This window comes from Psittacula echo (assembly GCF_963264785.1).
Source record: "Psittacula echo genome assembly, chromosome: 2".
Taxonomy (NCBI): domain Eukaryota; kingdom Metazoa; phylum Chordata; class Aves; order Psittaciformes; family Psittacidae; genus Psittacula; species Psittacula echo.
Window position 1 is genome coordinate 39,703,406 of NC_137737.1, and position 22,376 is coordinate 39,725,781.

At 35.7% G+C, this 22,376-nt stretch overlaps 1 protein-coding gene across 1 annotated transcript in view; it reads left to right on the top strand.

The window, feature by feature from the left end:
• The window catches only part of MALRD1 (MAM and LDL receptor class A domain containing 1), a gene marked incomplete at both ends in the record, with an annotated part of 263,139 nt that overhangs the window by 124,347 nt on the left and 116,416 nt on the right, over positions 1-22,376 (top strand). Inside the window, 2 exons of the mRNA XM_080609618.1 lie at positions 17,562-17,807; positions 21,296-21,453. Of these exons, the coding sequence (XP_080465744.1) occupies positions 17,562-17,807; positions 21,296-21,453 (404 nt within the window). The remainder of the gene's footprint in view (positions 1-17,561; positions 17,808-21,295; positions 21,454-22,376) is intronic.

Below are 22,376 nucleotides of genomic sequence, written 5' to 3' on the forward strand. Positions count from 1 at the left end.
TTTAGTCTGAAAGAATGCTGCAGACTGTCCTCATGATGCTGCTTAGCAGCAATGATACTGAACTGGAAAAACCACTGAGAGCCAGTTAAAATTCTGTGAGGAAAGAACAACAAACAGTTTAGGCTGGTGCCTATCAACTCTTCACTTTATGAATAGCAATGTATGGAGGAACATTGGGGTTTGCTCATGTCCTGCAAAGGAATTGTGTGAAGGAAGAGACAAAGATAGTTCTGTTCTAACAGTACTGTTTATGTTTTTTGCTGTGTCTCTGCGGCGTGGCCAGATTCTCAAGTTAGACTCTGCCCTGTGTAAGGGGCTGCCTGTACCCACATCAATCCAGGAGTTACATGATCCCCTCAAGAATGTTTGTAGATTAAGATACTCACTGACTATGCCTACAAAATGTGAGAACATTGGCATGAGTCATATTTGATATGTATATTTTTTTACGAAAGAGACTTCATGGATTTGACAGTAACTTACATGATCTCCAGATTTGCTTGTCCTTTATCTCCTTTCCTCTCTTCTTTCCTGAAGTATTGTTACTGGCTATAAAAATGGATGATACCTGCATCAGAGTTTCTGCTCATGTCTCCATACCACTTATCTGGGAATGCAACAGCTGCCAAGGGCTGCCTAATCAGATTAGCAGGCTACAAGGGAGGAAAGTTATTCCCAGTGACAAAAGAACTGGTGGCTGTTGACTTCAGTTTTGTAGAGCAGACAGGTGCTATTTCCAACAAGTTAAAAGAAATTCATTGAAGTGTCACATGTGTCTTTAAGAAGAGAGGAATATTTATAGGAGATCACATCAAGGTCCATTTCACTTATCTTGTCTCCAAGACGCTGAGCAAGAACCAAAAGAGGACAGGCATATATGATGCTTCTTCCTAATGTTCCTAATATTTCCTTTTTAGGAGACCTTATGAAACAAATGTGGTTTTGCATATGTAGTAAACGTTGATCTATTTGCCTTCTGTATACAGAGCCTGGTTTCAGTGGGGACACATTCAAAAGTCTAGCCTCCTCCTGGTTTTTGGCAGCAGTTGTGTAGGTCTGCCACTTGCTGAGAAAGCAATTCTGTTTTCGCAGTCTCCTATTTGATAATATCTTTTACTGAAAATGGTGATGAGCAACAGACAAACCCACCTTTGCCATATTGGTCTCTATGAGACTGTCCTTAAGCAACATTACACACTCAAGGAGTTCCAGCTTACTTCTTATATAGAAACTATTCCATATGTTTTCCTTTCTCTGACTACTATAATCTTTTGGGATTATAAAATCAGGTTTGTGTAGGGTATTTAGGAACTGAGTGAACAGTGGAATAATACTGTAACAGAATTATTGTTTTTCTCTTTGCTCTGTTTTGTGATAAATGCTAAAGTCTTATTTGCTTTGCCATTTTTGAGCACTGGGTTGATATTGATACATTTTCAGTACTCTGCTGTGTCACTTGGTAGTAGTAGTAGTGACTTGAGCTCCTCACTCATATGTGGAGACAGATTATGTTAATCTGTGTAACTCAATTAACATTGCATTTCATTGCCAGTCACTCACGATGCAATTCATTTGCTTAACTGTGATTGTTTAGCTCCATTGCAGTCACGTAAGACATCTGACACACCTGCCTGGGGCTAGCAGCTATGTTTCAGGGATTATAGGAAAGTCATATCTGTCCTACAGTACAGAGTGAAACATAGGTATCCTGAAACTACTATTAATCTTACCTGCTATGTCTGCTAGGTAAAGATACTTGATTGGGCTCCCAATAGCAGTCATACAGTGCTACGCCTGACCCCCAAATCCAAAGACACAAAATTAGTATTTGTGTGAGTAGATCCATACCTATATCACTTCTTCCCCTAGTTTTTTGCTGAGCATGACATATGGTATAGGATGTCCCTTTGTTCATTTGAGGTCAGCTATCCTGGCTGTGACACTTTCCAACTTTTTGTGCCCCAGCCAGCTCACTGGTGGAACAGCATGAAAAGCAGAAAAGCCCTTGGTGCTGTGTGAACACTGCTTGGCAATTACTAAAACTTCCCTACGGTATCAACACTGTTTTCATCACAAATACAAAACATATCATGATACAAGGTACTGGACTCCCAGGGTGATCCCAGTGTGGCCCCGGGACTTGCTATTTCTCCTTTGTGGCATTGAGCACCACCTCTTGTATGGTCTTCCCTGGCCCATTCTGGCTGGGTTCTATCTTTCACTGCTTTACTTCCAGCTCTCCCTGCATGCAATGCCAGCACCAGGCAGACACAAAAGCACTTTCCATTTATTTCTGGTGAGGAAGCACAGCAGCTAAGCAAGTGTTGGAAGTTAGTAGTGTGCTTGTTATCAGTACGGTGTCATGCTTTGGGAAATAGCCCACTGTACCAGACTTCTCCTCCTTCTTGAATGTTTGTGTGTGGTCGCTCCCGATGCTCATTTCTCATGTTCTCTTCAGGAGACAGGGACTGCTTGGCTTGTCTTCCTGCCACGGCTTTTTGTATCTCTGTGGTTTTCCTTTCCCAGACTGCAAGTGATGTTTTTTTCAAGGTAAGCTGAAGAATGCATTGTCCTGCTCCTGGCTACACATGTGCATTTCAGGAAAATAGTGGAAATACTGTGGAATATGTAGATTGGTTTGGTAGCTGGACGTAAAGTTAATAGTAGTCATGCATGCAGGTGACTTGAATTCAACTTTTCTATATATTGTCCAGATGCTATGAAAAGAATTACCCTTATTGTCAGTGAATAAAACAAAATATATAGCCTGGATTTGCACGTTGTACTTTCTGATTCTATGAAGCTTTCTCCAGCTAAATTCCAAGACAGTGTAATCACTGTTAGAGCAGAGCCTGGATTGGGCCCATAACAGATTATGATTCTAGAAACTGGACAACAAAACGTGATTAATGTCATCTAAGTTTCTTGGAGTTAGGACACTGTGAGCACCTGTTTTGTGAAACTCTCACAAAACAGTTTAACATCTCTAAAACTTTCCTTAGCTCTTGAGTCTCCACAGACTGGTTTCTGAGAAAGGTGTCACAGAGCAGACATCCAAGTAAGTATCATGTCAGCAGAAATTAATTTTCGATGCTGGTAGCTTGAAGCGAGTCTCTAAGCAGCATGTGAGGTATTTATGTCTACATTCATAGTATGAACTGGTGATTCCTTTGGCAATGGGTAGCTGGGATATGAGAATAGCTTTTCTAACCAAAGCAAATTGTTCCTAAAATTGCAAGAGGAATTCCTGATACTATAGAAACTACAGCCTTATTAAGGAGCCTTGCTCTTTAATTTTCTCCCTATTAGAAGAAGTAATTAAGAAGACTTTTACCAGATCTAAGCTTTTCCAAAACCATCAGTGATGCTGGTGTTATTAGCTCAGACCTTTCCCTATGTGTTAGATATTCCACACACAGAGCCTGCCTCTGCCTAGGTGAACTAAGAACATGAAAGCTGTAACCTTACTTTGCATTCCAAGAATTGGCTAACAAATTACTCTTACTTGAGTGTAATTATCGTTTTTTTCGCACACATCTAAAAGCAGAGAAATAATGATTCAGTACAGAGCATTCTTAGAAATATCTAGTGTTTTTTCTATTAAGTTAAATCTTGCAACAGCAAACTTGATCTGAAAAAAAGAGTTATATTTCACAATATCTAGTCCTATTTTACCTTTAGTGCAGTACATCTTTGTCAAACACTTGAGTTTTCTAGACATCCTGGAACAAAATTTGCATGTGTGGTTAAGACTGCAGGCATATGTGTGTGCTCTCTTCCCTCCATTTCGAACCACAGGAAACAAGCTGAACTTTAAGTGTTTTTTCAGCACAGATTTATCAATATTCCCTTTGAACTGTATTTTACTTTCCTGGTTAAAATGCTTACATTTTCAGGATAGGTATATATTAGACAAAGCAAAACATTTTTTTTATGAGATATTTGTAAATTTTATCTGAAAGCTCAGTTTATATTTTGTACTTTATAGCAAGGCAGATGTGAGGCAATTCACTGCACAGCCTCATTTTCATTTTGTGATTAATTTTGTTATACTTTTGAACTGAATATTCCTCTAAATAGAATGATGCTGTAGCTTTCACAAGATACCTAAGTAACTACTACAGTATGTGCCTGGATTGTTGTTTAGTGGTAGGATAAGCAAAGTTAATAAACAAGTGTAGAAAGACTGTTAACTGCCAAAATGTATAAAGAATTCCAGAGTGCAGAAAGACCATACTCAGTTTATGCTTGTAAGTCGGATCACCTCAGGTCCTCACACAAGGAGAAGAGATTGAAGAAATGGATGTGGTCTCTGGAAACTTCCAGCCATCCAGAATACAAACAAATGTTGTGTCAACAATAATCATGGAAGTTGTCCTCAGTTAAAAATGATGGAGGTTGTTGGCTGAGGCTGCATAATCTTCACTGAACATAGGGAAAAACAAACTAGCTCTTCAAGTGGAGAAGGAATATGTCAGTGAAATGGAGAAAGCAAAGATTCATTTCTCCATTTTCCTATTTTAGTAAATGTTTCTTTGCTTGAGGAGAGCCCTTAATATTTATGTGCTGCATTTTTTTAGGTATCTGAATGAAAAATACAACTGAGGGAAGGGGAGAGATAAATAAAACCACCTTAATGTGCATAATGAATCTCTAGCTGAAGCAAATCTAAATTTTATCAGACTTATCTAAGACTTGAAATATTTACAGTGGGATTCAGCTCCAGGTTAAGACTCAGATTAAATGTCATGTACACATAGGTGTGTGTACTGAAGATGTGTCAGGTATCTAAATTCCAATTATAATAGATGTACTATATTGTTCTTTAACTGCCCAGACACTCAACACAACTGAATTGCACACATAAAGACATCTGTTGTTGTTTGTGATACACTAGGGTGTCTAAGAAATCCCCACAGTGCTGACAGGTGTGTAACAGGATGTATGGAAAGTATATGCCCTTCAGGATTTGTAGCTGGTAACAAGGAATGATATTTTACACCTTTTGAAATGCTATGTGTATGGGCAACCAAATAAAACTCTAGGTTTCTATTTTAGCATTATGTGATCACTGTTTGAAGTAGAAACAGATCCCGATCAGTTTTAGTAACCGCTTAGATACTTAGGTTGCCTATGTGCAAACATGCAGGTATATTTCTCTTTGTGAGCTGTATGCTAAGTTTTTATTTCAGGACTCTTTTTGACATAATTTTATTTTCATAATCTCTTACAGATCTCTTTCTTTTCCTAGATTGGTTTAGATTTGCTTTGTTAGAAATGCTTTGTGAGTTGCCTTGTTGCTACCTTAAACAGAAATGACTGTCATGTGATGAGCAGTTAGGTTGACAGCCTCAAATGCTGGAAGATTGGGAACGTTTCCCATAATATTAGTGCAGTATCTCATCTACAGGATGTGACACATACTTCTTTAACTGTAGACTAAGCACTTGTGGGATGGCGGTTCATGATGTCCTTTCCCTATGATGTCTGCTTCTGGCCATGTTCAGTGGCTGCAATCACTCTGCATGGCTCTATCATAATTTCCCTTTCACATCCACCTTAGAGAGAAGAGATTTTATATTAATTAGATGATTCTTCTATTCTAAATCTTCTGCCTTTGAAGTCCTCTTGCTTCTTTCATTTACTTTCACAAGGTGTCACCTCAGGCCCTCAGTCTCTCTTTTTATTGTCTACTCAGACCAGATCATTGCCACTTTTACACATGGAACTGCATGCAATAAAAAAAGTAAAACTATTGCACACCTGGATACTGCAGGTATTCAAGACTGAGACATTACAGAGATGCTAATTTACGTTTAAGGCAGACTCACACTGAATGGTTTCTGACAGATAATACTATAGAAACTAATGCTTCCAGTGTTATTGTGCAAAAGTTTCACAGAAGATGCCTGATACCAGGTTAGCTTCAGAGGACAATTTTAGAGGTCAGAATATTGCTTTCAAAATACTAGAAATTAAGATATTAGAAATAATTCAAAGCTGTTATGGGAGAAGGCCTTCAATTACGTTTTCCTGTTTGGTCTGTGTTTAGTTTGAAGATTTTTTTTTTTTTTTAAGGACTTTAATGTAATTAAACTAATGATAGACTTCAATATTCTGTGTGTTTTATCCAGCACTGCTGTTTTTTTATGGGCAAATAGTAGAAGATTTTTATCTTGATAAAAATTTGCTGCATAGAGTTTTATATATGACATCTTTACTTTGATATTACAGCTCAGCTTGAGGATATGTAAATATATTTTACGTATTTTGTCAAAGACTAGAATGTGCCTTGTTTAACACAAAGATTTCCAAACTAATATTTGTAGTAAATATCATTCCATAAGGCTGAACTATGTTACAAGATCTGCTGCTAGCACAACAATCAAACGTCTGTCTTCTAACAGACGTCTTTGCAGTTGTGCAGGATGTGATATTTTCCAGTTTTATTTTTCATCTATTTTTTTACAGAGCTATTTACAATTATATGGGATTGTAAGAAAAACCTGTATTATTTTCCAAACAGATGAAATAGTTTCCATAATTCTACCATTCAAATTCTATAGTTTGATGTTTATTTGGTTGTTTCCCCACCCACACCCCCCCCCCCCCCAATCTTTCCAATAGTTGAATGTGTGCTTATATTTGTAGAACGATATAGTTTATGAGCACATATGCTGATGAACATTATCTGGAGCACTTTGTGTAACTAGATGGAGAATGCACAAGCATTGAAAGATGTGATTTTAAAAATCCTTTTACTAGCATGATGAAATCTGACTTGAGAAATTATTTTCTACAAAATCAACCTATGAATTTGGGGATGGTGTGATAAGAGCAGGTGTTACATTGGAAGAAAATTATTGATACCAAATGCAGTGAATAAGACCCAGAATGTCAATGTAGGTTTGTTTGGTATTTTTTTTGGAAAAGTAGTCCTAGTTTTCTGAAGAGTTCTAATAGCATATTTCCAAGCTAAATATGTAATATCTAATTAGAGAACTGAATGGAACTGGAAGCTGAAACATTAATTTTATACCATGATAAATGATCATAGAATAAGGACCAACAGAAATGATTGAAATATTAGTTTCTGACTTACAGTGTTAATCAATCCAGGTTATTCAACTGAAGTATTTTGAGACTCATAATTGCTATTACTAGGCATACATCACATAATTAACTAGCTAATTAAAAAAGTTTAATTGTGTTAGTTTTATTTTCATGTGTACTGAAGATCTTAATGGAAAAACATATGTGATTGTATGGGGAAGGACAACAGAGTGACAGGGTGGAGAAAAAAAATCTTTAAAATGTTAGTGTTCAGTTTTAGATGAAAGGTGCAAAGCAAATAGTTATCTAGAACAACTCTTTATGTCTAAATTTGACTGAATAGTTTCACATATAGCAAATTTCTATTTGAATTTTTTAAATGAGAAATGCAGTATTCATCAACAGAAATTATTTGTGGCTATTTAGTAGCTAATTCTTGAGTGAAAATTAACTGTGTGTTTCATGAGGCTAAAAGGAAAACAGCATGTCCACCAGATCAGGAGTTATATCTACTCTGCCCCTCTTAATGGAGCACATACTTTTGCTTTCTCCCTGCATATATATGTCTACGATCACTTGGGCTTCCTTAGATAGAGCATATACTGACTTCTAATTCTCAAATGGTTTGAGACCATAAACTTGGAAAACATGGCTGAAATATCTCTTCTTGTGATTATATATTCAAAATATATTATTATATATTCAAAATATTTGGACATTTTTCGTGCTTCTGCAAGAAAACCGACATACACCTAAAGGCTTTGTGCGTGCAGAACATCTGTTCTAAAGAGTTTACCTACTGAGAAAATGTGTAACAGATACACTGTTCCTCTTTCAAGAGACAGTATCAATAGCAAGTTATAATTATTCCGTGATGATAAAATCAAGCATGATTTTTATCATAAGATTTTAAGCTTACTTATCTCTTATTTATAGTTCTTAACACAAATGTTTTAGTGGGATATGTAAAAGCTAATTAGGGTGATAAATAACAATTTACTTTGTCTAGTGATCAGGAATAAACAGTGGCTGACACAGCAAATAAAGATTCACTATCCAAGAAAGGAACTTTATTGGGTTTTTTTGTGTTTGTTTGGTTGGTTGGTTTTATAATAGGATAACAAATCCTTGATAAATACTATCTCAAGCAAAAATCTTGTCTCTCTCTCTTCATACAAGGAGGAAAATATCCTTTCTATAGCAAAGCTATTGCTGGCCTGTTGTGCCAGACAGCGACAGAGATGGATTCATATACATCTTACAACTTACTCCCTTTGGAATCAATTTCTGTGAAGGATGATTATGTGATTTTGTTTAGCGGCTCTTAAAAGATGTACAGATGCAACCAAGAGGATGTCTTATAAGTAGATGCTATACATTGGTCAAAAAGCTATTCCAGTCATGAAGCTAAAGTAGTAAGGTTGCCTCACCACAATTTTTTTGTTCTGTCCCTGAAGAATAACCCATGTTTGAGACTCTGAGTTTTGAGATAAGGTTTGACTCTTAGTGGAGATAAAGGGTTCTAAGAGCTGAAATTTCTCATCTGAGAGCTTGGTTAGCAAGGCCAGTATCCAGTATTCTAGTGCATGCAAAACATGATGTGCTGATTCATGAACTTGAAAAGACTTATAGAAATATTCTAAAAATAAATAAATAAAATCTTGAATTTGGGTGCTCAGTTTGAAATTAGTAAGACCTAATTTGTCACAAAGCCAAAATGTCACAGGAAAAGTCTTTCTCATGATTTTATCACGGCATGTATATAAAGTTAATTTTCTGTATTTTGAAGCTGTCTAGTGTTGTGTAGATAGGCTTCAGAACATTGGTGTAAGAAAGTATTCAGCTTCCATTAGACTTTCAGATGAAAGCTTGGGACAGGTAAATATGAGATTTTTGAGTAGCACTGGGGTTTGGGTTTCAGATTTGTTTGTACTTTCTTTGGCATTTCCCTTAATTTCCTTTCCATGATCAGGAAAGCTGATTTGTAGAGCTTACATACAAATAAATGTACTTGAACTGGTCATGAATAAATAGAGGGTAGATGCTAAGCAGGCTCCTTATCTGAAAACCAAATATAGCCTTTAAGTAAAAGCAATAGAGAAAGTTACTGATTATATTGAAAGTAGATGAATTGCTTCAGCCTTTCATAAAAGGAAACTAGACCTAGTGATTTGAGCAATTTTTTTTGAACCCCAGGTTCTTATGAAGTGGGATAAAACAATTTAATTAGGTTCCTCTTTTCAACCACAAACTTTCCTGCTGTTTCCTTGTTCAATCACTTGCTTAACCTATGTGCTACTATTTGCTTACCTCAAAGACTGCTGTTCAACATGAACACATACTGAATTGAGGTACAGTGAATAAAAATATTGCTTTGCGGAATAAACGATTGTGCTGGATTGGATGAACATTAAATGATAAAACATACATTTGTCTTATTCATACTAGCTAAAAAAATAAGGAACAGAACTACTTACTCATGTTAGGAGATGTTAACAGTATAACATTAGAACATAGAGGTTCCAAATGCAGTTGTTGTTACTTGCAGAATCACACCTCAAACCACGCATATTGACTTTATAGGTATATTTTTCATCTTTCTTTCATTGAGAACAAATATGACTGTAAAACAGAGGAAAGAGAAAAGCTGAACATATTAGAAGCTATGTTTCTTTGGGATACTGAGTGATTACAGATTTTGTTGGTATCTTTCTCTTCCATCAAGCATAATTCATTTTTTCATTTTCCCACTGACTATTCTAGTGGAGGATCAAAGGTGTGTGGAAGGCTGTTTAAGACATCAATAAAATCTTTTAATCATCACATCCCCTTCAGCTCACTGTAGCATTCTAATATAGGTAGAAAGTTTTGTAATATAATATGGTAAGTTTCAGGATTACTGTATTTATTCCTTCTGAGGAATGAGAGATATGAAGAATTCATAGGGGTCATGAGATTCATTTTCATCTGTTTTGGATTTTTTTTAGTTTCTCCTACACCTGACTCTTACCCAAGTATTGCTGAAGACTTTAAACACAGCTGTGTTCAAATGCTGTAATTTTTAATAGAAATTCTGTGCAAATTGTGTTTCTTGCAGGTCTTTAACACTTCCATCCCATTTGTACATAATTGAGAATACTCCAGAGCAGTTTCCTTTGTAATTTATATTTGTATTATTGGATATTAATAATGATTTAAGGGAATATATTGAAATCTATAAGTAGTAGAGATGCCCAACTGACAATAGATATACATAGCTTGTTATATTTCCCTTTGAATAGTGAACAGTCTTACATCAACTTAAACCATTCCTGGACCACCTCATAGTGTCTAATTTGTCAAAGAAAATACTGGTTCCTGAGGTCTTGTGGACATATAATATAATTTCTCAGTGACTATTTTGCTCTTTTACTGCATAAGCCATGTCTTTTTTCATACCTTTATTTGCCAGAGGGGGATTCCAAAAGTATTTTGTGTTATTATGCCAGCTGTGGAACCAGCATTTCTCAAGTTCTGGGCCTCCATACCCACTGTCTTCTCTTACCTATGTTAAACCTGATCTGACCTCCTACCCTGTGGTTTCAGAGTCAATGCTGTGACTATAAATGAGAGCTGGTTGCCCAGGCTTTGGGTGGGATATGAGGGAAGAATTTTCCACCTGCCATATTTACAGAGTATTCTGGTCAGGCTGCTCTGGCAAACTGTACAAAGGGCAGTTGTCACCGTTCTGCAGCTCAGCCTTCCACTATGCTTTGGCAACCACTTGGATTGTGATGGAGAATGTGAAAAGAACATATATTCCAGTGCAACTAGTGAAGATCTCTCCTCCTTCAGCCTGAGTTATAACATCATCAGATGCTTTTAGCTCCTTATTTACACAGCTTTCCTTTGGTCTCTTAATAGAAATTAACCTCTGACATACCTCAGCTATTCAGAATTTGTACACTCCATTTCTCATGCTCAGACTGCTCTGATTTATGAGTTTCTGCTTTATTTCTAGCTGACTTCTAGATTCAGTCTGTAGATTTTTCTCCCTTTGGAAATCCAGGCAATGAAACAACTGAGCAGTCTTCACTACGCACCAGGAACTGTAAATGCCAAACCTTCTCCCACCCTTCAGACATTCAGACAGCAATCGGACCATTAAACTGGAGGTCACAACTAAACCACTTTGGGCTCTAAGATACTGATGTCATCAGTAACGCAACAGTCCAGGTTTTGCAAAAGCATCATAATATTTAGCTGCTCAGGGGAGGTGTCACTGTATGGTTATAAAATGCGTTTCAGTTGAGCTGTTGAATTGTAATTCTGGGGCATGCTACAACTTGCAGTCAAGCCGAGAGATCTTCAGAAGGCAGCTTAACTGATTTCTGTCCAGATCTGCTGCACCAAGATATTCTTACATGGCACAAGGATTGTATGTGGTGGAGGAAGCTGGAGATGCAAGACTGACTTTAAACATTTTGACCTAAAAATGCATACTATTACTGAAAGTTACAAATAAGAGAAAGAAGGAAAAAAAAAAGTAAATGTTTGACGTATTTTTAGGATTGTGGATTTTATACATAAGGAACATTTCTTCTTTCTGTGTCTTTGCTAAAGAGCTCAGTGATTGAAAATTTATGTTTAGTTTTTTGAGCCAGAGCATAGCAAATGAATTTTTTTTTTTTTATCCATTTCATTATATTTCCTAAGAGTAAACTCAGGTGTGTTATTTAGGCTTTTCAGGGTGGTTAGTATTTGATCTTTTTCACTGTAGTAGACATACACGGTGAGTACTATTATTTCTGGAAAAGCTTTGATGAAAAAATAGATGTGGATTCCTTTTTGTCTTAGAATTTCTTTGTCCACCCTCAAGAAGATAGGTTCTAAATTTTAACTTGACTTTGGAAAAGGAAGATTGTGTGTAGGCATTGATATATCCGTGTTCCTATTATCAGTATCCTGTTACAACAGTTTTCCTTGTCTGTTCATATATTTATGTTGGAGACTTAAACCATCTGGTTAGCACTGGAATAATCATTCTAATGCATATTGCATCATTTCAGTTTTCTGGAGAGGAACAAAGCAATCTTAATGCTATTACAATGGAAGGAGCATCTGTCAATGCATCCAGACCTAGCTCTCTTGTTAGTCACCATGGGGATTTCCCATCTGAAGAGATTAATTGAAAATTTCCTTTTAAGCTGATCTTCTAGCATGTTTTGTAGACTATAATAAGCATAGAATTGCTTGAGCAACTTGGGGAAGTATGCACCATTTCTGGCAGCATTTATATACCAGTACTGCAATAGTGGAAGAGTTAAAAATACCTGGTAAAACTATCTCTAGTAAAAACCTGGTTTTTATTTCTTTTGAGTGAATGCACTTGAGACTGAAGCTTTTATTCTTTACAATATTGTTTTTAGACTTCCTTTGCCTTGCCTGTAGTATAGTGACAATAATCTCTGTATGAAGAGGCACTTAGTGTCTGTCTTGCCTTCAGCTCCCCTTATCCTTGAGAATTTCTGTTAACCTTAAATACAGCAAAGCACAATGTTAGGGCACATTGCATGTGTCACAGATTGGATACATCTTAAAGTGTATTGAGTGACTGACAAACTATCATACTTTTATAATGAGAAAAAATAAAGTGCCATCAAACAGAACAAAGATGATGCTTCAGTGCTCTGGAATGGATAGAGACAATAATCTTGAACAGTGACAAGCTTCTTTGTTATTTATCTTTTTGATTCTTAATGGTTCTAAGGATTAATATTACTGAGGCTGCTTACTGGACAGGAATTCTTTTGTGTTTATATGTGGAAATGGACACGGTAAGAAATAAACTGGGGAGGTTTTGGTGGTTAGAAAGCCTTCATCAGCCCATTGTCATGGGAGAAACTTAAAAGGTTAATAGTTTCTTCTCAGTCCCTTTTGCAAATGAACTCAAGCTGTTGTTTTTTAAACTTTCTGTTGCACAGAATGCAAATTAATATGTCAAGGTACTTGAGAGGCTTGCAAAACAAAAACCGCAAGTGTTTGCACTCAATTGTAGAAAAAGCCAGACTATTTACAAAGAGGGAGCTGATAATGTGTAGCAGTTTTTAAGTCTTTTTTCCAGAGCTTCAACTCCTGAAAATCTTTAGAAATTCTTGGAATATCCAAAGCTTTGCTTTTGAAATGAGATGCATTTTTCACATGCCTGTGCTGACAAGTCATTATTACTATGCATCATCAACTGTGATGAGCGCACTTTACTCTGTCCTTGGGTAACACTGGTGAGATATTAGAGGAAAGATGCTCTTGTTAACAATTTTTTTTTTTTTTATTAAGGACACACACAATTCAGTCTTGCAGTAATGTCAACTCAGAGCAAGAATGATAACGGAGTAACTGTTGTAGGAAAAGCCTCAGAGAACTAAATTATCTGGAGAGCCCCTATCCCTGGGATGTCAAACTCTTAGCCTGCTGATAAATCACTCTGGCCTCTATACCAAATCATGGTTCTACAGGAGCTCTAGGTTTGATTTAGGAACAGATATGCTTCCAGCGATGTGAATGTAAATAAGACCTTTAAAAATATTTTGAAACAGATCTTTAGGAGTCTATTGATGATATTTCTGATAATTGTAAACTATCCCATTCATTTGGTTGGATATAGATTTGGAAAACAGAGACGATATTTTCCAACATTAAATACCATTAAATATAATAAGGTTAAAAACCACTAGCTTAACAACTTTTGGAAAGTACTTATTGCTAATCTGTTTCCTGTCATTCTAAAACATTATCTTTCTCACAATGCTGATATAAAATAAGAACTGAAAAAGAAACAAGTTTAAGTTATGAGAATTAAGTGCTAAATGCTTATGAATTTTGAATTATGAATTATGAGCAGTCATAAGTAGTATAATCTTACATACAATGATATATTTGAAATTTTCTATAAATTCTGATCTTATTCATCTTTATCAGTTTAATTACCATACTTAATTTATTTCCTATAAGCAAAGATTAATTTAAAGAACCAACTTCAGGAAGATTTGGATCTGAATGAGAAATTTGAGATTTTCATCTCTATTTTATAACTACTATAGGCATATATAAACGTTTATCTGTTATAAATTCTCAGAATTATATGAGCAAATTAAGGCCTGCAACTGCAGTTTAATTTCTTAAAGCTAAAATGTACTACTACTATTATGTAATTTAGCATCCTCTATAACACTAACTGGGTTTTTGTGTAGAGTTTTCTTTGATTTATCAAATAATTTGAAGTTAAACTAAAGCATATCTCTTAGGAGAGAAAAAAAAAATAATTGCTTTATTGAAAGCTTTTAACTAACAGAGAATTTGCCATTGTCTGTTATCTTGTTATTTTTTCACTGGTTAAATACTCAATCATTTTATTTTAATTTGAACTTCACAAACCTAAGTTTTCCAGCATGTAGTGTTGGGGGGTTTTCTACTAAATGAGAGCTTTCTGCTATCAGTGTTTGTCTTCCTACAGGTAATTGCAGACCATGATCAAGCATTTCTTAAGTTTGTCTCTTATAAATTACATTAATTGAACTCCATTTGGTTCACACAATGTAAGTGTGTTATCAGCTATTTCATTTAGGAGTCTTTCATGGCTAGTCTAAGCAAATATGACATAATTAGATTTCATTGAGTGAAAATGAAAATATTGCCTACTCAGAGATAAGTCCAAACACCTAGTGAGAACTTGTAATGGATTTTAATGGAAAAGTAATAAGTGGTATTTTAAATAACTGTATTAAAATTAGCTGTTGCCTTCATAAAGGGAAGGATGAGGGATTCTCATCCTGAAATGAAAGGCAAACTAAATATTGTGAACTGATAAAAAATTAGAGTGACAAAAAAATACTTCAAGTATAAGGTATTTCTGAAAAGAGACTTAGGAAGATCATCTGAATATCTTAAGACCTTTTAAGTCATAGTGGAAGAAATCAAGTCCTTCTCAGATATCTCCATCTGCTAAAGTGGGAGAAAAGAATAAATAAAAGAGTGTTTGTGCTTTATCTTATCATCCATTAATGGAGTTACTAGATTTCAGAGGATTCAACATTTTATATTCATTTATTTTCAGAAAGGAATTAAACAAGCAATAGTTAATGCTATGATATATAGTGATATGAGGTTTAGTTACTTTATAGAAAAGTCCTGTTGTGACATGGGTTATGGTTTCAAAGATTAAAGAATAACTTTTTTCCCTTCTGGAATTACTTCTTTGAAAGCATAACCATTCTTATCATTCATGATATGATAAGTTCACATGAATAACACAGATGTTATTTCTTAATATGAATATTTTCTGCAATTTATTGTTCTTCTGCCTCAATGCTGCAATCTATATACTATGTTATCTTTATTACTTTTCAAAGCTCACTGATCTAGAAGAGAAACCATATTTCAGCTCTGCTACTAAAATTATTTTTTCTTGATGGTTGCAAGTACATTTTTTTTTTTTTTCAAAATATGTTTAAGAGATATACCTTTATAAAATAAGTGATTAATCTTGGTCATACAACTATATGTTTAAAAATGCAAATGTAAATGTGAAATCTGGGGGTTTTTTGCTCAGGGTATATAGAACAAGGGGGTAATTGAATCGTGCAGCTGTTTTCCTCTGTTGTATAAATCTTCCTCAATTCAGAGATTATTGATCTGAAAGATGCTAGGAACTCCTTTGGGTCCATTGCAGCCTAATGTGCTGGTGCAGATACCACACAAGGCTAAAAGTCTGCCTGTTAATAATCTTTAAGAAACACTGCTTGGAGGAAGTTACTGAACCTTGCTAAGGAGAAGTTCATCTCAGTTAAATATTCGTATTATACCCACATGCATCTATACAACAGCATGTTTGGAATGTTATAATTGAGATAAAGTAGGAAGGAAATGATGAGAGCTAAAAAACATCCCTTTTCTTATAGGGTTGGGGGTTTTGTTCAATTTTGTTTCTTTTTGGTTTAGTTTTTATGGTTATAAAGTCTTAGAAATATGTCATTCAAAGAGAAAACATACTATGGAAGTACATCCTGAAACAAGTCACGTCACAGACTAAGTTAGACAGTGTAATATCATTCATTACACATGCTTGAAAAGATTCATTCATGCCAGGATTCAAGATGGTGGGGTGGTGGGTTTTTTTGTTTGTTTGGTTTTTGTTTGTTTTTTTTCTCAAAAAACAAAGACTTCCACTTTTCAACTCCACTTTTTTACCAACCTGAAATTGGAAGCAATGCTTCTGTTTACAAAAGGATCTCAAAATGCAACAGTTATTGTAATTTTTGATCATGATGAACAGTAAAGAAAATTATTTCCAAGCATGGACTGCAAAGAGGGGTTAGTACTTGTTTTCTTTTGCTAACATATAGTGATTCAAGGCTTGTTTTCACTTTTAACCAAAGCTTACAGCAAACGGGTGTGGCAATGTTTTTTCACTTAGTTTGAGGCATTTGTAATTTAGCGTCTGGCATAACAAAGTCCTAGGGATGGAGGTTGCCAACACACCAATTGACTACTCCATCTCTTATTTTCTTTTTGTTAATAAATCAGTTATTCTGACCCTTTAATAAAACCCAGACTTATGTGAATTTCATTTAGTTCTGTCAGGTCCTCTAAGGTAGCGATAATGGGAAATTGTTTTAGTAGGATGTGGTTTTCAGTATTAATTAACTCAGATTGTTCCCATACTTGTACGACTTTCATGCATCTGTATATTTTAATTTTATGCCTGATGAACTAATACAGTAATACTCCTATTTTTAAATAAAATTATGCTTGTGCATTTATTTCTGGCAGAGCAGGATGGCAGAAAGAAATAGGGAGGGTTCATTTCAAAATTTTGTGTCTCCCTTCCTGATTAAAGACTGTACTGAAGGGGCTGCTTTTTATCCAGAGCCCTGCAGAAACTGATCTGAAATGAAAATGTGAAGCTTGGAAATGGATCCTGTAAAATGAGTTGTACAACTTTTACTCTGTACAATAGAAGAATTAGCCCTCAATAATGCCAGGAATACTGCACAGAAAGGACAGCGTCAACCCACTGAACTCATTTAAAAAAAAAAAATCCATTAAAAGACAAACCTCTGCAGTGAAAATAGGAAAGCTTTTTCTCTTTTTCTTCCAAATTGGGGCTGCTAAACTAAGCTCAACTTTGCAGCAAAAATGAAATGGTTTAATCTTACAACATGAAAGGAGAATGTCAGCAATTAAGTCAGACTAGAAAGCTTTGTTAGTGAAGGAATGCTTGGCTGGAACTTGCCCTCAGAGGCTTTACAAGAGAAGCAGCCATTTATTTAGGCAATGTCTTGACAAAATACAAAAGAAATAAACTGATAATGGATTGGCACTTCAGGGGAACCAAAGGCTTTTATTAAAATTGCTCTGGACCACCCTCCTCCTCGTAAATATCAAACACTCAGAGATGTAACCTTCCAGTAACCTTGCTGGGATGCATGGCAGTGTGATTCACCAGGATACCCTCATTCTTCTCTTTTCAGGCTCCTGCTCACATGGCTATTTGCAATGTCATAACGGCAAGTGTTACAGACCAGAACAAAGCTGTGATTTTGAAGATAACTGTGGGGATAATACAGATGAGAGTGAATGTGGAACTTCCTGCACCTTTGAGAACGGCAGATGTGGCTGGCAGAATTCCCTGGCAGACAGTTTTAACTGGGTACTAGGTGTCGGCTCGTCTCAAAATCTTAGACCTCCCAGGGACCATACGTTTGGAAATAGAACCGGTATGCTGTCAATTCGCAAACAAGATGTAATTGTCATCTTGGAGCTCCTCATACTGCCCTTCACAGGCAGCAGAGGGATTCTGACATGTCTAATCACAGTGTCATTTTTAATGAAATAGGTGTGCAACAATATCAAAATATCAATTACTATTGTAAAATGATTTTGAGTTAGGAAAATCTGATTCTCAGTTGTTTCTCCTTTAAGTGTTGCTGTATGACTCAAGCAACATAATTTGTTACTTGCCAGGAGAGAGGTATTTGGCCCAACTGCAGCTTGAAAAGGTGAGTTAGCTCAGCTGTGAGATTTACTGGGTCCTGCTCCTCCAGAGCTTGAACTCGTTAACAGGAAGCTTTAAGTTACTCATAGTGACTAATCATAGTCTAATTTTAGGTAATTTTAAGTAAATAAATTTAAATAAATAAACCTTCTTTGCTAGTGGTAGTGCTGCTTCTGCTTTGTTTTAGCCAAAGCACCCAGTTATCTTTTTTTCTGCAAGCTCCATGCGTTCATGTCTTTGAAAGTCCCATAGCTCAGAATTGATCTTAAATTAAAATAGTCCAGAGCAGAGTTGCACAAAGGTGTGTGATTTGTATTTGGTAGTTGTTGAATGTTAAATGCTGAAGGACAAAACCAAATAAAAACAAAGTTTACTTGAAGATATGTAGAAACTCAGAGGCTAGTGAAAGCTTGCCAAGGTGGCTGAGGGTGAAAAGGGGAAAAATAATCACAAAGACTAGGTGTTCATATATTTTTAAATTTTGAAACAGTCCAGTTGGGTTGCATTTCACTGATCTCAAAGTAAAATGCAGTACAAAAGAACTGCTTTCCCATGTTTCCCTCTCTTTCATTTGGCTTTTAAAATAGCCAGTTCTGTTAGAACACAGATTTATCTATCCTTGTGCTATGTATGTTGAATCCCTTAGTAGTTGTTATAACATACAACTTATAATTGTATGTTGTATGTTATATCCCATATATGAATAAACTTACTGTTGATCTAATTCTCAAATATAGAAATCTACCCTATAATCTGAAAGTAAAGTGTTATTGTTGTGGTGAGTAATCACACACGTCAAATTCTCCATTTCTTCCTGAAGAGCTGTTTTATAGTCTTGAAATTGTATTCTCAAATAAGTATATTTAGAATTAATTTCACTTTTCACAGTTTTCATGTGGTCAGTTTTTTAACAGTGAAGTTGGTATGTGGTCATATTCTTAGAACTGGTAGCACTTAATAATTGTGTTCATCATGAGAGAACCAAAACAAAATTCAGCTTAGCTATTAAAATTTTGTCATATATGGTGGAGAATACTGCAGTATTCAGTGACTGGTCCTTTTACAATGACAAATTTCAGCACTTCCAAAGCCACAGATTTTGACCTTGGATGAAACACTCACTTAACTCTAACTCCCCTATTAGCACCTCTGTTTTCAACATTAAAATGTTGAAAATTTGCTTATGACTAGAATTGCATCATTCTGTTTGGAATTAAGCTGTTTGTTCTTTTATTCTCCTAGCCAAGCTTGACTAGCTGTGATCAGTCCACTGTCCCACAGTGCTAGTCACAGTCTTCAGGTCAAAGGGCTTTCCAGAGGGTCTCTTGTTTGTCACCTTAATCAGTCAAGTTTCTTTTCAAAGATGACTGTGAAAGTTTTTTGGGTTGGGTCGCTTTGGTCTGGATTGGCTTGGTTTCCAACAAAAGTCATTTATAGAATCATAGAATAGTTAGGGTTGGAAAGGACCTTAAGATCATCTAGTTCCAAACTTCCTGCCATGGGCAGGGACACCCCACACTAAACCATGCCACCCAAGGCTCTGTCCAACCTGGCCCTGAGCACCACCAGGGATGGAGCACTCACAACTTCCCTGGGCAACCTATTCCAGTGCCCCACCACCCTCACAGTAAAGAACTTCTTTCTTATATCCAATCTAAACTTCCCTGTTTTAAGTTTTAACCCATTGCCCCTTGTCCTATCACCACAGTCCTTAGTGAAGAGTCTTTCTCCAGCATCCTTGTAGACACCCCTCATATAATGGAAGGCTGCTATGAGGTCTTCACGCAGCCTTCCCTTCTCCAGACTGAACAGCCTCAACTTTCTCAGCCTGTCTTCATACGGGAGGTGCTCCAGTCCCTTGATCATCCTCGTGGCCCTCCTCTGGACTCGTTCCAACAGTTCCATGTCCTTTTTATGTTGAGGACACCAGAACTGCACACAATACTCCAAGTGAGGTCTCATGAGAGCAGAGTAGAGGGGCAGGATCACCTCCTTCAACCTCCTGGTCACGCTCCTTTTGATGCAGCCCAGGATACAGTTGGCTTTCTGGGCTGCGAGGGCAAATTTGCCTAATATTAAATAGGCATTAACAAACATTGACATGCCCAGCTCTTAACCCAGTCTAACCATGTCTTCCTAACAGACATTGATGCAACAATATGGCATGATATCTCATAGTGTTTATGTCCATGGCTTGTTTAATACACAAAATAGCAGATGTAGAAAATAGAAGTTCATCTGCATTTTCTAATTTTTACTTTTTTAAAAATTATTATGATTATGTCACTACACTTGTTAAATATATGCTTGACGTCAGGGAAAAAGCAAATTTCTCATCCCATAATATTATGGCGGGCTTCTACAGTTGTAACTTAGGGAAGTGAACTTTGCCTCTAATGAAGTAAATTTTTTTTGTCTAATACTTTAGTAGATATGCAGTTATAATTTAAGTGTGTTATTTATGCTACACATGTTTATGTGAACTGCACACTTGTTTTTTGTGCAAAGGAAAAAATGAGTTTAAAAACTTGCATAATTTATTATACTTCTGATTAAAAATAAAAAAGGAAAACTCAAGGACCATAACACTGCTTGAAAATATTCACTGCAGGCATCTATTATTGCAGTTTTCTCCAACTGTGTAATTTAAATGTGAGTTAATATTCATACATTTAAAAGTACAGATCACCAAAGGCAATACGAATCATTAGGGACACCTAATGATTTACAAATACATGAAGATTTTTTGCCTGTGTCACAAGTTTTTGTGTAGTGTGACTCACTGTTTTGAAGGTTATCTTTCAGAAATTTCATCCTGAAATTTACCACAGTGTGGCTATTTTATGATGTACTGTCAAAGTAGCAGCTAATGCTGTTGGGAAAGGACATGTAATCAAGCTAGGTGGGGAGGAGAGTAGAAACTGCGTGGCTGACTTGCCGACTGGCTTAAACCACGACACTAGGAAATCTAGAAGTGTTCTCACTCTTCTACACAGGCTCATCCAAATTTTTAGCTGCTCCCAGTTTATTCCTTATAAAATAAGTACACAAGGAACGTGATCTGGTTATTTTTACCCTAAATCAAGGTTCACAAGTATAGGACCTATATTTGAAGTATGCTTCATATGTCTCTGCATTTACTTTGCTGAGTTTTGGAATCTAATCTGAAAGTCTAAAACAAGTTTTCAGTAATACATCATTTAATTTCAGGACAATTCCTATATCTTGAGGCCACTGCAGTAGGCCTGAAAAATGAAAAAGCCCATGTGAAGAGTTCCAGATGGAAAGAATCAAGTGGGACTTGTGTGATGAGCTTCTGGTACTTCAAGTCATCAAAAGCCATGGGAAACATTCAGGTTCTGATTAAGGTAATAAAAAAACCCTTTTTCTTTGAATATCTGATATCTGTAAAGGTGTATGTGCTCCAGCAGAGTGCTTTGGCACTCGTGTTATTCTCTTATTCAGCTTTTAGTCTGAAAGAGCTTCCATGTGCCTCCTAGTTTTATTATTCCAGTGTCTTAAAAATGGTTTTACTATTTCTCTTCCAAAAGAAGTTCATCTGAAAAGCCACAGAAAATATTTTTAAAGCCTCTTTCCATTTTCCCTCTTCACATACAGTACTTTATCTTTGATATTCTCCAAGTGAGAGCTATTTTCATATTTTGCTGCTACTCTTATTGGCAGAAATCAGTAACACAATCCTATTGTTCCGATGGGATGACATCTATCAAAAAAATGAATTACCAACATGCATACAGTGAGAATAAAATGGAAAAGTATTATTTCATTGAATTACTTCTATTTTTACATAGACAGGTGCAGAATATAGAATCAATTTTCTTTAGAAGTGGCATTTTCTTCACTAAACATGAGATGATGAAAAAATTATTTATACCCCCCTACTATTTAGCTATTTACTTGTATTGAGTTTTTTTTGAGTTTGATAAGTTCTTTGAAAATTAGCTGTTACATTTGTTTGTTAAAATGAAACAGGTTTAAATTATTGTAAAAGCATGTTTTAAATGATAATATGATTCTAAGTAAAATGTAGAGATTAATGATCTGTGTATGAAAAGCGTATCTTATTTATACAACTGTTTTTCCTAGAAGAGCTCAAATCCATACAGGAGGCAAGTAGATTAAAAGAAAAAAAAGAAAAATTTTGGAAATAACTTTTCTTATTCAATCTATGAAAAAATGAAAACAAAAATAAATCTTATTACTTACAATTAATAAGGTGCAAAATTAAACATTTATTTTGACTCAAACTTCAAATTCTGTTCTCCTTGCC